Source organism: Hemiscyllium ocellatum, chromosome 17, assembly GCF_020745735.1.
Source record: "Hemiscyllium ocellatum isolate sHemOce1 chromosome 17, sHemOce1.pat.X.cur, whole genome shotgun sequence".
NCBI lineage: Eukaryota > Metazoa > Chordata > Chondrichthyes > Orectolobiformes > Hemiscylliidae > Hemiscyllium > Hemiscyllium ocellatum.
The window spans coordinates 6,276,724-6,293,751 of record NC_083417.1 but is presented as its reverse complement, the minus strand read 5'-3'; the positions used below and the strand labels follow the sequence as shown (position 1 = coordinate 6,293,751).

Genomic DNA, 17,028 nt, shown 5'->3' with positions numbered 1-17,028 from the left:
AATGGATAAGCTGCGGGTTAAATCAAAGACGGTGTATGGACGATGAGAATAGGATCGAGTGCAGTAATAAATAAATACTGCAACAAAGGAGTGTTGTAACAAACAGACACAGTCACAGTTAGGTACAGGAATGAATGAAGAGTAGACTGAGGAGTAATGAATATATAGACTACCAAATGCTGACAGCAAGGAATAAATAATTGAACATAGTGATTAGAATATTGAATGACTATCAATTGAGCATAGAAAGATGAGCATTGTAATAAATGCAAAAATTACTGAGTACAATAATGAACCAGTAACGATTGGAAAATGTGGACTGATGTATGACTGTAACAATGAGAATCAAGTAAGTGAAGAATAATAATATAATGAACAAGGACAGATCAAAATGAATAAAGAATAAATTTACACTGTCACCTTTCACACAAACTGATGCTACCTACCCACATTCGACATCTCTGGGACTGTGGCATGATGAGGTCCAGTCAAGAATTCAGGAGGGTTGTCATTAATGTCTTGGACTTTCACAATGAACTCAGAGGGAGGCTCCAAAGGTTTGTTTGTTAGCCGGTCCACAGCTTGTGCCATCAGCGTGTATTCAGCACGTTCCTCTCGGTCCAGCGTTTTCGTTGCGTGGATGTTCCCTGTTTTCTCATCGATAACAAAGATTGTCCCTGCCCCTTCACCTGACAGGATGTACCTGATCTTCCCCCCTCCGCTGTCCAGATCTGTGTGGAGCTGCAAAGACAAAACACACACCTTGGCGTTACTGACCACAGCTTGCTGACCATTCACTTAACAGTGGCTCACTGCCAGGAACGCTTTCAAAGGAAGAGACTCATGATCAGCGCCCATTGAGAAAGATTCAACATTCAGGATCCTTTGAAAGTGTGTCTCACCACGATGACTTCTCTTAAAGTGGGTCCCACAATTATGATCCCCTGTAAAGAGAGAGGCTCACCAATATGATCCCTTTTGAAGTGGATCTCATCATTGTGATCCTTTTTAAAGTGGGTCTCACCATGACAAACCCTTTTAAACATGGACCACATCCTGATGATCCCTTTTAAAGTGAGTGTCACTGGAATGACCTCTTTAAAAGAAACAGTATCATTATTCTAGCCCTTTTTAAAGTGGGAGAATACCATTATGAATCCTTTAAAGAAGGGACACTTTTTTAAAGAGTGTATTAGACTATTATAACACCTTTTAACGAGGGATAAGTATCATGAATCCATATACACACCATTATGACTCCTTGTTAAAATGAGATTTTTTTTCCAAATGATCTCATCATGTGGACAAAGCTGAAAATTTCCTTTCTTTTACTACATATTTTGATCATTCCAAAAGAGATTCCCAATGTTTGAAGTTTGTCCAATTTGTCCTTGTCTGTTTTTCTCTCTGCAGTTCTTTCCAAGGTTGTTTTATTCGCCAGCTGACCATCCAATCCCAGACAAGGGGATACCTCATTTTAATAAAAAAACACAAATTCTCTTCCCAGTTCTGACGCGCAGAGTTAACAACCCATCTCAGTGAGATTTCAATCACCACCTCTATAATTGAGACATGCCTTCTTGCCAAAAGAAGCACTGCATCCACCCAAGTAGGGTTAATCCAGTGTAATACGTCATTGGGATCTACAGCATAGAAAAAGGACCTTCAGCCATTGAGCCTGTACTGGTGAAAACAATGATCTAACTACTTTAACTCTATTTTCCAGCACTTGGTCCATATGCCTCAACATCACAAGTGCACATCTATATACTTCTTTGATGTTTTGAGGGTTTATGTCCACACCACCCCTACAGGCTGTGAGGTCCAGATTCCCACCACATCCTGAGTGAAAAAGATTTTCCTCACATCCTCTCGAAACCTCCTGCCGACTCCGTCAGTCATCGATCTTTCCAGTCTACCCTACCCATGCCCCTCACCATTTTCTACATCTCAATCATGTCCCCTCTTAGCCTCCTCTGCTCCAAGGAAAATAAAGCCAGTCGGTTCAATCCCTCTCCCGAACCGAAACTCTCTCGCCCAGGCAACATCCTGGTAAATCTCTCCAGTGCAATCACATCCCTTCAAGAATATGGATTCCTCCTGTTTTATCCAGCTCTCTTTTGCATTTTGGTCTTTATCCCAAGGAAGCTGGACTACAGAAGTGAGGAGATCATGCTCAAGTAGTAGAACATCTCAATCAAAGATCAGCTGGACAAACTAGGTTCAGTTCTGGGCACTGTTCTTAGGCAGGAGAGGTGACTTTACAGGTGGGAGACGGTGAAGGGGTGGATGGTTACAACACAGATTCACCAGCATTGCACCTACACATTTTGTTATTCGCTCATGGGATTTGGGGTTCACTGGTAGGGTCAGCGTTGACTGTTTCTCCCTCACTGAGAAGATGGGAGTGAACTGCCTTCTTAAACCGGTACAGTCCATGTGCTGTAGGTAGACCCATAAGCCCTTAGGGAGGGAATTCTAGGATTCTTGATCCAGCGGCAGTCAAGGAACGGCAATATATTTCTATGTCAGGGACGGTGAATGGCTTGCTGGGGAATTTGCACATGGTAGTGTCCCCATGTATCTGCTGCCCTTGTCCTTCTAGATGGAAGTGATTGAGGGTTTGGAAGGTGCTGTCTGATGGCCTTTGGTGAACTTCTGTAGTGCGCGTTGTAGATAGTACACAGTGGTGTTGGGAGTGGATGCTTGCGGATGTAGAGGTAGATACTGCAGATGCTGGAGATCAGAGTCAAGATTAGAGTGGTGCTGCAGAAGCACAGTGGGTCAGGCAGCATCCTATGATTCGGGCAAAAGCCCTTCATCAGGAATGTGGCTGGGAGCCTCGGATATATGGGAAGGGTGTGGTGCCAGTCAAGAGGCTGCTTTGTCCTGGATGGTGCTGAGCTTCTTGAGTTTTGTTGGAACTTCACTCATCTAGGCAAGTGGGGAGTATTCCATCACACCCCTGACTTGTGCCTTGTAGATGGTGGACAGGCTTTGGGGAGTCAGGAGGTGAGTAACTCACTGCAGATTCCTAGACTCTGACCTGCTCCTGTAGCCATAGTATTTATATAACTAGCCCAGTTCAGTTTCTGGTCAATGGTAGTCCTCAGGATGTTGATAGCAGAGTATTCAGTATCATTTTTTTGCCATGGGGCAGTGACTAGATTCTCTCTTGGTGAAGATGGTCATTCCCTTGGTATTTGTTTGACATGGATAATTAACATCAAACAGTTAGTCAATTACAAGCAACAAAAATACAAATTGCTGGTAAAGCTCAGCAGCATCTGTGAAGAGAAATCAGGAGTTAACGTTTCGGGTCTGGTAAATTACAAAGGCAAGTTGAAGGGACCTTGTTTTATATCCCCTTGAGTATAAAGGACAGAGGGGGGGATTTGTACAAATGTTAATCATGTTCAAAAGATTCAAGAAGGTAGAAAAGCAGAATACATTTCCTCAGATTAGATAATCAAAAACAAGACAACAAAATCTGAAAATTGGAGCTGGCTTGAGGAGGGAAGCTAGGTAGCACTTTCCCACACAGAGGCCAGTGAAAATTTGGACATCATTCCCCCAAAAAAGATCGGTTGCTGAGGAGCAACTAGACTTTTCAAAACCGTGAGGTGTTCTTGTGATGATTTCAGGAGTCACGGCGTATGAACAGGTGAGTGAAGTTGATAGACAGATTGATTCATTGAATAGTGGAACCCACTCAGAGGTTGTTCACAATGTTGTTAAGCCAGCTTTATTCCTTCCTGACCGCTGAGGTTTCTCAGGTGTCACCCTCGGCCAGTCCTTTTGTGGCAAATGTTTATCGATTCACACACATGCCATGGCTCGATCGCTGAATCACAGAGGGTCATTCCAATGCTGAAGGTATGCTGCTTTGGTGGAAATCATAACCTTCAGGTGAGTTGCTGAACATGATGTTCTGCCTGTACCCATGTCACAAATAGATGCAAACAATCTGCAGAAGATGAACATGCTGTGTACACATCAATAACCACAAACTAAGTTACCATTAGATTTTCCCTCCTCCAAGATATTATTTAACACCAGGCTTAATTATTCCAATGCACTACTGACATGCTAATCATCTTCAGTAAGTTCCAGGTCATCCGAAATTCTGCTGCTGCTGACATGCACCAAGTCCTGCACGTTTATCATTCCCATATCTATTGAGCTACATTGACTCCTCCTCATCCTTGCTTCCAAGTCCCTCTAGGGTTTTACCCCTCCATCTCTCTGTAAGCTCCTCTAGTCGTGTAATTCTCCAACATGTCTACATTTCTCCATTTACACCATTCACAGCTTTAGTTGCTCCATCACTGGTGGCCATGTCCTTAGCTCCTTTGAGCCTAGGTTATGCAATTCACTCCTTAAACCCTTTCAAACTCCATCCCCTTTTAACTAAATTTGATGACTTGGGCCAGTAGCCTTTCCCGCACACAGAGCATGGCTGGAGATCATCAGCAGGTGTTTTTTTAAGATTTGTGAGAGACAGAGAGGAGGAGCAAAAGGAACGTGTGGTGTGGATGCCCAGTTCAAAAGACTAAGGGCTCATTAAAGATGGAGAAAAAGGAGGTAAATTAACTCTGAAAAGATCAGGACTGGTTCTCCCTACTAAGAGTCAAAAAGTGTGATGTGGGAAAAGCACACAGGTCAGGCAGCATCCAAGGAGCAGGAGAGTCGAGGTTTTGGGCATAAGCCCTTCATTGATTCTCCTGCTCCTCGGATGGCGCCTGACCTGCTGTGATTTCCCAGAACCACACTTTTCGGCCCTGACTCTCCAGCGTCTGCAGTCCTCACTTACTCCCAACTAAGAGTAAAGCCAACAAGCCATGAACAGGACAAGGCTGTGGGTGGTTGTTGGGATTTGGTGGGGTGGGGGGGGGGGGGGGGGGGAGGAGCGGGTAGGGGGTTTGGAGGAAGGGAGACATGATAAGAGAAGTGCACAGCAGGCAAGTTCTGAAGTTTTGGAATTACAAACTTTGAGTCTGCAAAGTGCCTGAACAGAAAATGAGGTGTTGCTTCTTTTGCTTGTATTGGATCGCACTGGAACATTGCAGGAGGTCCAGGACAGAATTGTTAACACAAGGGCACAGTGATCTTACTGAAATGGCAGGCAACTGGGAAGTCAGTGGTTATCCCTGTGGGCAGAGCAGAGGTGTTCCACAAAGTGGGAACCTAGTTTGTGTTTGGTCTCACCAATGTAGAGAGGACCGCGTCATGAGCAGTGAATGCGGTAGACTGAATTGAAAGAAATACAAATGAAACACTGTTTCACCTGGAAGGTGTGACTGGGCAATTGGACAGTGATGAGGGAGGAGGAGGTGAATGGGCAAGTGCTGTACCTTTTACAAAGCTAGCATTTGGAGCGATGAAGGAGTGACCCAGGATGTCAGGGAGAGCGTGGTGCCTGTGGAATGCTGGCAGTGGAGGGGAAGGGAGGATGTGTAGGTAGTGGCCTCTTCCACCATAACCCAATAACCCTCTGAAATGCCTGCCTCTCTCCACTTGCAGTCTCCTCAGCATTTAACAATCTTGATCATTTTGACCTTGGTGCACATGGTGGCCAATGTCCTCACAAGACTTAGTGTCAAAGATTATGTGATAGTTCTCCTGTGAAATGGGGAGGCTACACTGCAATAAAAAGGGCATGGGGAGAGCACATGTGGAGTACTCCTCTCTTTATTTAAGGAAGAATCTGAGTCCATTGGAAACAGTTCAGCTGAGGTTTACCACACTAATATCCAGACTCATTACCCTGTGAGGAAATGTTGAACATTATCCCTGAAAGTTGCCCCCCAAGTTGACAGGGTTGTTAAGAAGGCATACGCTAAGTTAGCTTTTATTAGTAGGGGGACTGAGTTTCGGAGCCACATGGTTGTGTTACAGCTGTACAAAACTCTGGTGCGGTCACATTTGGAGTATTGTGTACAGTTCTGGTCACTGGAAGGATATGGAAGCTTTGGAAAAGATTCATATGAGATTTACTTGAATGTTGCCTGGTATGGAGGGAAGGTCTTACTAGAAAAGGTTGAGGGACTTGATGGCTGTTTTCGTTAGAGAGAAATAGGTTGACAGGTGACTTTATCGTGACATATAAGGTAATCAAAGGATTAGATAGGGTGGATAGTGAGAGCCTTTTTCCTCGGTTGGTGATGTCTAGCATGAGGGGACATAGTTTTCAACTGAGGGGTGATAGATATAGGACAGATGTCAGAGGTAGTTTCCTTATTCAGAGAGTAGTAAGGGCATGGAATGGCCTCCCTGTAACAGTAGTAGACTCGCCAACTTTAAGGGCATTGAAATGGTCATTGGATAGACATAGAACATAGAACATAGAAAGATACAGCGCAGTACAGGCCCTTCGGCCCTCGATGTTGCGCCGACCGAATCCTACCTAACCTACACTAGCCCAATAACTTCCAAATGCCTATCCAATGCCCGCTTAAATGACCATAAAGAAGGAGAGTTCACCACTGCTACTGGCAGGGCATTCCATGAACTCACAACCCGCTGTGTAAAGAATCTACCCCTAACATCTGTCCTATACCTACCACCCCTTAATTTAAAGCTGTGTCCCCTAGTAACACCTGACTCCATTAGCGGTAAAAGGTTCTCAGTGTCGACCCTATCTAAACCCCTAATCATCTTATACACCTCTATCAAATCTCCCCTAAACCTTCTCTTCTCCAATGAGAACAGCCCCAAGTGCCTCAGCCTTTCCTCATAAGATTTTCCTACCATGCCAGGCAACATCCTGGTAAACCTCCTCTGCACTCGTTCCAATGCCTCCACATCCTTCCTATAGTATGGCGACCAAAACTGCACACAATACTCCAGATGAGGCCGCACCAGAGTCTTATACAGTTGCAACATGACCTCAGGACTCCGGAACTCAATTCCTCTACCAATAAAGCCCAGTACACCATATGCCTTCCTCACAGCACTATTTACCTGGGTGGCAACTTTCAGAGATCTGTGTACCTGGACACCAAGATCCCTCTGCTCATCCACACTACCAAGTAGCCTACCATTAGCCCAGTAATCCATCTTCTTGTTACTCCTACCAAAGTGAATGACTTCACACTTAGCTACATTGAATTCCATTTGCCACATTTCTGCCCAGCTCTGCAACTTATCTATATCCCACTGTAACCTACCACTTCCTTCCTCACTATCCACAACTCCACCGACTTTTGTGTCATCCGCGAACGTGCTTACCCAGCTTTCAAGCCCTTCCTCTAGATCATTTATAAAGATAACAAAAAGCAATGGTCCCAAAACAGATCCTTGTGGTACACCGCTAGTAACTGCACTCCAAGATGAACATAGTCCATCAACTACTACCCTCTGTCTCCTTCCAGCTAGCCAATTCCTAATCCAAACCTCTAATGTATCCTCAATGCCATACCTCCGTAGTTTTAGCATTAGCCTACCATGGGGAACCTTATCGAACGCCTTACTAAACTCCATATACACAACATCTACTGCTTTACCCTCGTCCACTTCCTTAGTCACCTTCTCAAAGAACTCAATAAGATTTGTGAGGCACGACCTGCCTTTCACAAAACCATGCTGGCTATCCTTGATCACGTTATTCCTATCTAGATGTTCATAAATCTTATCCCTTACCATTCTCTCTAAGACTTTGCCCACCACTGAAGTCAGACTCACTGGCCTATAGTTACTAGGGCTATCCCTACTCCCTTTCTTGAACAAGGGGACCAAATTCACTATCCTCCAGTCCTCTGGTACTATTCCCGTTGACAATGACGACATAAAAATCCAGGCCAATGGCTCTGCTATCTCCTCCCTAGCTTCCCATAGGATCCTAGGGTAAATGCCATCAGGCCCAGGAGACTTATCTATTTTCATCCTCTCCAATATTCCCAGAACCTCTTCCCTGCATATTTCCAGGCCATCCATTCTAATCATTTGTGACTCCATATTCACATCAGCAACGGTGTCCTGTTCCTGAGTGAATACTGATGAAAAGTATTGATTTAGTGTCTCTCCAATCTCCTCCGCCTCCACACACAACTTCCCACTACTATCCTTGACTGGACCAATACCTACCCTAGTCATCCTTTTATTCCTGACATACCTATAGAAAGCCTTTGGGTTTTCCCTAATCCTACCAGCTAAAGACTTTTCATGTCCCCTTCTCGCTTCTCTTAGCTCTCTCTTTAGATCCTTCCTGGCTACCTTATAACTCTCTATCGCGCCAACTGAACCTTCACGCCTCATCTTTGCATATGCCGCCTTCTTCCCTTTCACAAGGGATTCCAATTCCTTACTAAACCACGGCTGCCTCACAAGGCCCTTTACACCATGCCTGACTGGTACATACTTATCGAGGACACGTAGTAGCTGCTCCTTGAACAATCCCCACATCTCATTAGTGTTCTTCTCTTGAAGCCTGTTTTTCCAATCCACACATCCTAAGTCATGCCTCACTGCATCATAATTTCCCTGCCCCCAGCTATAACTCTTGCCCTGCGGCGCACACTTATCCCTCTCCATCACTAAAGTAAAAGTCACCGAGTTGTGGTCACTGTCCCCGAAGTGCTCACCTACCTCCAAGTCTAACACCTGGCCTGGTTCATTACCTAGAACCAAATCCAGTATAGCCTCACCTCTTGTTGGCCTGTCTACATATTGTGTCAGGAAACCCTCCTGCACACATTGGACAAACACCGACCCATCTAATGAACTCGAGCTATAGCCCTCCCAGTCAATATCTGGGAAGTTAAAGTCCCCCATAACAACCACCCTGCTACCTTCACTCTTTTCCTGAATCATCCTCGCAATATTATCCTCTACTTCTCTAGGACTATTAGGAGGCCTGTAGAAAACACCTAACAGGGTGACCTCACCTTTCCTATTTCTAACCTCAGCCCAAACTACCTCAGATGGCAAGTCCTCTTCCATCGTCCATTCCACTGCTGTAATACTATCTTTGACAAGTAATGCCACACCTCCCCCTTTTTTACCCCCATGTCTGATCCTACTAAAACATTTGAACCCTGGAACCTGCAACAGCCATTCTTGTCCCTGTTCTACCCACGTCTCTGTAATGGCCACAACATCGAAGTCCCAGGTACCAACCCACGCTGCAAGTTCACCTACCTTATTTCTTATACTTCTGGCATTGAAGTATACACACTTCAATCCACATATGGATGAAAATTCAATAGTGTAGGTTAAATAGGCTCCACAGGTTGGAGCAACATCAAGGGCTGAAGGGCTGTACTTTGCTGTAATGTTCTGTGTCCTCTATGTTCTAGACTGGGCTTGTATTGGTGGGAATTCAGAAGAGTAAGAGATGGCTCAGTTGACACATATAAGATCCTGAGGGTTCTTGGCAGGGTGGGTATGGAGAGGGTGGAGCATGGGAGCATCTAGAACTGAGCATCATGGTTTACTAATCTGCGGACAGAGACAGAGAGGAGAGAGCTTTCTTTCAATTGTTTGGAACTCTCACTGTAGGAAAGCAGTTAAGGCAGAGTCTTTGAAGCATGTTAAGATACGAACAGATTGTGGATAAGTAAGGAGTTGAAAGGCTATCCAGGTAAGCAGGAATGGTGATAGAGAAAGGAACACATTGCCAGGACGTTAGGGGACAACATTGGACAACAGAGACCGGAGAGGCAGAGTGACTGAAATCTAAGGAGTGAGGAAGATGGAACTTCTGAAGCTGTTCCAGTTTCAGTAACATCCATTTAATATCAATATATTCAGTACTTCACCATTTAAACAATTAATTCAGTAATTTATTTGAAATCCAAGATGGTACCAGAGCATAATGACATTGTGCACTTTTTATTCTACCTCGGTACAGGTGACAATATTAAATTAATCAAATAAATCGAATCAAAACAAAATAATCAGATCAGTGACGATTTCACTGAATGGTAAAGCTGGTTTGCGGACCACATGGTCACTGCCTGCTCCTAATTCTATGTTTGTATCAGAAATGCTACATAAACACAGGTTGTTGTACTACACCAAGTATAATTGCTATACTTGACTTCAAATTGCAGTTCACCAGGATGCAAAAGGCATTGAGATGATTTAATTAACACAAGTTATTCTTTGTGGAAGAGTTTACTAGGATGGACTTAGAGAAAATGTCTCATCAAGGGTTTGAGCTATAGGGAGAGGGAATAGGCTGGGGCTGTTTTTCCTGGAGCGTCGGAGGCTGAGGGGTGACCTTATAGAGGTTTCTAAAATAATGAGGGCTTCAATAGGATAAATTGACAAGGTCTTTTCATTGGGTTGGAGGAGTCCAGAACAAGAGGGCATAGTTCTGGGTGAGAGGGGAAAGATTTAAAAGGGATCTAAGGGGCAACTTTTTCATGCAGCGGGTGGTGTGTGTATAGAATGAGCTGCCAGAGGGAGTGGTGGAGGCTGGTACAGTTGCAACATTTAAAAGGCATCTGGATGAGTATATGATTAGGAAGGGTTGAGAAGGATATGGGCCAAGTGCTGGCAAATGGGACTAAATGAGGTTAGGATATCTGGTTGGTGTGGACGTTTTGGACTGAAGGGTCTGTTTCTGTGTTGCACATCTTTATGACTCTAAGTTGAACACTCCAAATCTAAGGATCAAGAATATAAGATCGCCACTAATAACTTTAAAGAGAAAATGTGCTACTTCAGGAATAGTTGAGGGGAGCAGCTAAGCCCACTTAAGGAATGTTAGCCAGGAAGACAAATGAGAAAGGAATAGTAGAGTATGATGAAGGAGTTTGATGAATAAAGCTGATAGGCAGCTCACATGAAGCAGACTAGTGAGGTCATTCTGTATAGCCTCCTCCAGAGGTTGCAGAGACAGTGACAGGAGAAGCTTGGGTAATGCAGCCAATGCAGTCATCATCTCAGCATGCATGCTCCTCGCTGTTTTCCATGTCCTGTCCCATCAAGGTCCTCTGTAGCAGAAAGCTTCTGTGACCTCAGTGTTAAACATGCAAGTGCAGCAGGCAGTGAAGATGGTAAAAGGTACGTTGGGCTTCTTAAGGAGAAGATTGACGGCCCAGAACAAGGGTGCCTTGCTGCAGTTACCTTGGTAAGACCACGTCCTGGAGGATTGTGTGCAGTTCTGGTCTCCTTACCTGAGGAAGGATGGTCTGGGAACAGAGGCAGTGCAACAAGGGAGGCGATGGTCTCATGGAGTTATCACTGGATCGTTAATCCAGAGACCGAAGCAATATTCTGGGACCCAGGTTCAAATCTTGTCTCAGAAGATGGTGGAATTGGAATTCAATAATTGTCTGGAATTAAGATTCTCATGATGACCAAGTTGATTGTTGAAAAATCCCCTTCTGGTTCACTAATGTCCTTTAGTGAAGGAAACTTCCCTCTTTACCTGGTCTGGTCTACATGTGACTCCAGACCCACAGCAATGGGGTTGACTTTTAACTGCCCTCTGGGCAATTAGGGATGGACAATAAATGCTGGGCCCAACCAGTGATACCCTCAATCCATGAATGAATCAAAGTTTAGCAGAACGACTGGCGTGGAGTACTGATGTAAGAAGAGAGACTGAATCGCTAGGACTATGTGCACTGGAGTTTAGAGCAATGAGGGCAGACCACACAGGAACATGTAAAATTCTAACAAGACTAGACTGGATGAATGCAGAAACAATGTCTTCAATGACCAGGGAATCCAGAACCAGGGGTCACATCTCAGGATAGAGGGCAGCCCTTTTAAGGCTGAGGTGAGGAGAAACTCAGAGAATGGGAAGCCAGTGGAGCTCTGTCCCACAGAGAGTGGCTGAGGTTAAAAGACTGAAGGTTTTCAAGAAGGGGTTAGTTGTAATTCTTCGTGCTAAAGGGATCAAAAGATATGGGGAGAAAGCAGGAACAAGGGACTGCGGTGAATGATCATTCACCCCACTTACACCAATTGTATGATCCTTTGATCTCTGCCTATATACTCGATGTCGGTGTGTCCTCTCTCACTGCACCTGCAGCAGTCCAAACGCTTTTATTTTCTAATAAACCTGTTGGGCTATAATTGGGGGTCGTGTGACTTTTAGCCATGATGGTGGAGTAGATTTAAAAGGCCAAATGACCTCCTCTTGCTCCTATTTTCTATGACTCTATGTTTCTAGTCAGCTCTCAAACAGTCTATCCTTTCCCCAGAGTCTGGTGCAGTCCATTAATGCGCAGTATTGGTCCCAGAGTATACTGGAATCCAAGGTAGGGACAGTGCAAGGGTTTGAGCTGGTGTCAATGTGGGTCACATCAAATGACAAGACTACTTCATTATTGTACCGCCTCTCTCCTCCTTATCCACTTGGAGGTGCAGTGGCTGGGCAGTTTGGAGTCTTGGATATCGCCTCAACTTGGAAGGGGAAGGGGGTGTAGGGTGCTAAGTTGCAGTGAGTGGAAAGTGAGAGGTTACTGGTCTCCCTTTCACATGGACAGCCTGCCTTTAAGGAATGCAGACTGCCTGCTCCCCATGATTCCCAACATCATGCCGATAAACCCCATCCTGAGCGCAGGGGTAGCCAGCAGTGAGGAATCCACTCGGCTCCATGCTACAAGTCATGGTCCTGAGGTGGGGACACCAAATTTGCACCCTTACCCCCACCAACAGGAACAGGGAGAGGCAGGTCAAAAATTACCATCCCCACCCACTTGCAAAAAAAATTAGGGCAGATGCATTTTTCCCCCTTTGTATCTGGCTTCTCAGTGAGCTGGAGACAAAACACTCTTCAAACTAAATTATGCCAAACAAGCCTGAGAGTATTTAACACGTTGTATCTGTCATTCGATTCCTCACTGTTTTACTGCAGCTCCTAAACCTGGCTGAGCAGCAATACTAAAACTGTAATGGTAGAATTCTGTTTGCATTGTAAAGGGTTCTCAGAATAGATAATTCGAGACCTCTTTTACAAGTCAAGCACATTGTGACATTTACGAGGGAGTTTGAGGAACAAGGTTGAAGGGAAAGAGCAGGGTGATGGGCTGAGAGGGGGTGGCACAGGTACACAGGTGTCAGCTGTAGCTCTGTGGGTAGCTCTCTCACCTCTGAGTCACAGTATTCACAACTTAAATCCCACTCTAAGACTCTTTCAGTGCATAACAGCAGTGCTGCACTGAACAGGGTGCTGGCTGTCGGAGGAGGTGGTAAATCAAAGCCCTGCCTTGCCCACGGGGGTGAACCTCAGAAATTCTGGGAGGCTACGTTCGAGAGGAACTGTATCTACGCCACCGCCTGCTCTCAACCAATGTGAATGAGACGGATGTCGGTTTTTGGGATCTTGCTGTGCTCAAAGCTTTGCACACCACCACCGTCCCTACAATTTGAAAGCACTTTCCTGGCATTTTGCAACGTCTTGAGGTCAGGAACGGCGATAAGAGAAATGCAGCTCAGTTCCGAGCTGTGAGGATACTTTAAGGGGGTCAAGAATGTACAACAATGCCTTGTCTTTCTCAGGTGGCTCAGGAAATTCAGCATGTCTATAAGGACCTTCACCAACACCTACTATCTGGGTGCATAATGACCTGGTATGGCAACTGCTTTGCCCAGGACTGTAAAGAATGACAGAAGGTTGTAAACACAGCCCAGACCTTCACAGAAGCCAACTTGCCAACCATGGAGCCCAGTTACATTTCTCATTGACATGAAAAGGCTGCCAAAATCACCAAAGACCCCCTTGCACCCCGGTAATGCTCTCCTACAACCTTGTCCATCAGGCAGAAGATACAAAAGCTTGAACACACGCACCAACAGGTTCAAGAACAGTTTCTTCCCCACTGTTATGAGACTGATGAATGGACCTCTCTAACTTCAAATAATATTGATCTTGCTTTGAGCAGTTGTAACCTTGTCTGCCTTACTCTATCTAAACACCCTATGATCTGTATGTCCTTGCTTACTATGATATGCCTGTACTGCGCACAAAACAAAGTTGTTCACTGTACTACAATGCGACTACAATAAATCCGATGAAGTAAATGAACATGGCTCTCTGTCTCTGTCGAAGCAGCATGAGGGTGCAGGTCTGGTGCCAATCTTATAAGCTGTCTCCCATCACTGTCTCCTGCACACTCTGGGAGGTATACCAGGTTAGGGCAGGCTGTTTGCTGGTTTCCATGTTACTGACAGAAGGCTCCACCACATCAGAGAAAAGTGATTTAAGCAATTAAACTCCGTAAACCTGTATGGGGAAAGAGTTCCTTCATGCACTGTTTGAGAGCAGGAGAAAGAGTAAAAAATGCTGGAGTGAAATTCTAGGCCAATAACAAACCAGAAGACTCAGCATCATCTTTGTCCTAATTCTAAGAGTATTTTTAAAAGAAATATTTATGAAATACGAGCAGTAACTGCTTCTTTTGCCTCTCTCAAGAGAGCAACTTATTTTTGGATGGTATAGGGAGTTTGCACCCCGATTGCCTGGGAATTTCTGGGATTTTCTGCTTTTATTCCTCTTCGTCATGGTGTGTGCATTGAAACAAAGTGAATGAGTTCAGATCCTCGAATACCATTAAACTGTTAGGTTTGGTTCAAAAAACAGAAATTGTTGGAGAAACTCAGCAGGTCTGATAGGTGGAGAGAAAGCAGAGCTAACATTTTGGGTCCAGTGATTCTGACGTTCTGTTTTTGATTTTGAGATTTCTAGCAGCCACAGCTCTTGGTTTTATAGTAGGGTTTTGATTCCATTTTGCTAATTTCGACACTGACAAACAGGAAAAAAAAATCTCCCATGCCGAATTTCAATTCCCTTGATCAGTGACATACTGAGAAAGAAGTAGGACAGGACTTAAAAGGTTAGGGTCCCAAGTGGAGTTAAAAGCTAAAATGGTGAGCTGGCAAGCTTTTCACCAGCAATGAGTTATAACAGCTCTGTCTGAGTTATAACATCTTCTCTACCACTTTTCCAGACAGGTCATCGCTCTCACAGCCTCACCCTCTAACTCCTCGCAATGGTCACAACAATTTCCAAAGGGCCACAGAAGAAAAATACTCCGGGAAGTGTGTTAAAAATATTTAATGTATTGTTATTACTTGACGATGTTATTTTTAAAGCAGAGGTAAATGTGTTTTGGTTATTTGTTTTATGAAGGTGACTTGCTTTTTTCCAACTTATTTCTTTAAATATTGGGTCTAATTAGCATTTCCAACAAATCATCTGAATTAAACTAAATGACAAGATAGACTACTTAATTTCTGGCTGTTTACTAAATTGAGATTTTATGAACAAGAGACAACTTTCAGTGGCTACTAGCAACATCACATACTTTGCAAAATGTACTGTAGTTTGTAACTAAATTGTTCAGCTCTCCTCCTGAGACAGCAATCTCTGTGATTGTAATATGTGAAGATACCAAGAGCTGTAACAAGCATCTATTGAATATTTCAGTAATACGTGGCTCATGTCTAGCTCTTAGGTTAAGAGAGCTAATTATAGAGAAATAATTATCACCTCATTGGGTATTAAAAAACCTTTGAAGGTTAAAAGCCCACCACAGCATCCACAGTAGATCACAGAGGCAGATCAGATCAAGGTTAATAGCATTGTTGTTTAGAAAGAAACAATTCCCAAATCCCAGATATCACATCACTGTTCATCTGAAACATCTTACAATTTGGAAAAAGGATCTTCAGTAACTTTTCTTTCTCTCTCTTTTATTATCTCTCTTGCCTTAGATGGAGACTGTCACCCTGAGTATCTTGGAAAAGCGCAGCAGGTCAGGCAGCATCCAAGGAACAGGAGATTCGACGTTTCGGGCATAAGCCCTTCTTCAGGCTTATGCCTGAAACGTCGAATTTCCTGCTCCTTGGATGCTGCCTGACCTGCTGCGCTTTTACAGATACACATTTTCAGCTCTGATCTCCAACATCTGCAGACCTCACTTTCTCCACCCTGAGTATCTTTTCAGGCTTTCTGTTTAGAGGGGTGGCATGGTGGTTCAGTGATGGCACTGCTGCCTCACAGTACCAGGGACCTGGGTTCAATTCTACCTTTGGGTGACTGCATGGAGTTCTCCATGTGTCTGTGTGGGTTTCCTCCTGCAGCTCAGAGGTGTGTAGTTAAGTAGATTGGCCGTGCTCAATTGCTCCTAGAGTTAAGGGATGTACCGATAAGGTGGATTAGTGATTGGAAATGTAGAGTAGAAGGATGGGTCTGGGTGCGATGCTTTTCAGAGCGTCACTAAGGAATTGAGTTGAATTTATTGTCATGTGTACCAAGGACAGTGAAAAGGTTTTTCCTGCGAGCAATACAGGCAGATCGCACAGATACGTAAATAATAGGTAAACAGCGGCAAAAAAACAAAAACACAGGCACAGGTGAATGCTAAGAGTTTGTGAGTCCATTCAGTGTTCTAACAGTCGGATAGAAACTGTTTTGAAACTGACTGGTGCGTGTGTTCGAGCTTCTGCATCTTCTCCCCAATGGTAGAGGTCACAGAAAAACATTGCCAGGTGGGATGGATCTTTAAGAATACTGGCGGCCTTTCCTTGACAGCGGGCCTGGCAGATGGACACTGTAGATGGGAGGTTGGGCCGAGTTCACCACTCTCTGTAACCGTCTCCGATCTTGAATGGTACAGTTGCCATACCAGGTAGTGATACATCCAGACAGAATGCTCTCGATGGTGCACCTATAAAAGTTGGCAAGGGTATTGGCTGTCATGCCAAATTTCCTCAGCTGCATGAGGGAGAAGAGACTTTGTTGGGCCTTTGTAATCAGTGCGTCCTCATGAAGAGTCCAAGAAAGCTTGTTGTTGATGACCACTTCCAGGAGCCTGACACTCTCCACTCGTTCCACCTCTGTGCTGTTAATGTGTAGGGGGGCATGAGTAACATCCCGCTGAAAGTTAGTGATGAATTCCTTGGTTTTGCTGGCATTGAGAGCTAGGTTGTTGTCAGTGCCTTCCACCTCCTGTCTGTCGTCGCCATCTGAGATTCGACCGACTATGGTGGTGCCATCAGCAAACTTGTAAATGGCATTAGTCTGGTATTTGGCAACGCAGTCATGGGTATACAGTGAGTACAGTAGGG

The 17,028-nt window shown here is 44.6% G+C and overlaps 1 protein-coding gene across 4 annotated transcripts in view; it reads right to left on the bottom strand.

Moving 5' to 3' along the window:
• Positions 1–17,028, bottom strand: part of LOC132823865 (cadherin-11-like) — a 270,392-nt gene that overhangs the window by 96,341 nt on the left and 157,023 nt on the right. For all 4 annotated transcript variants that reach the window (XM_060837936.1, XM_060837935.1, XM_060837938.1 and 1 more), the window contains one exon: positions 447–741. In XM_060837936.1, coding sequence (XP_060693919.1) covers positions 447–741 — 295 coding nt within the window. The remainder of the gene's footprint in view (positions 1–446; positions 742–17,028) is intronic.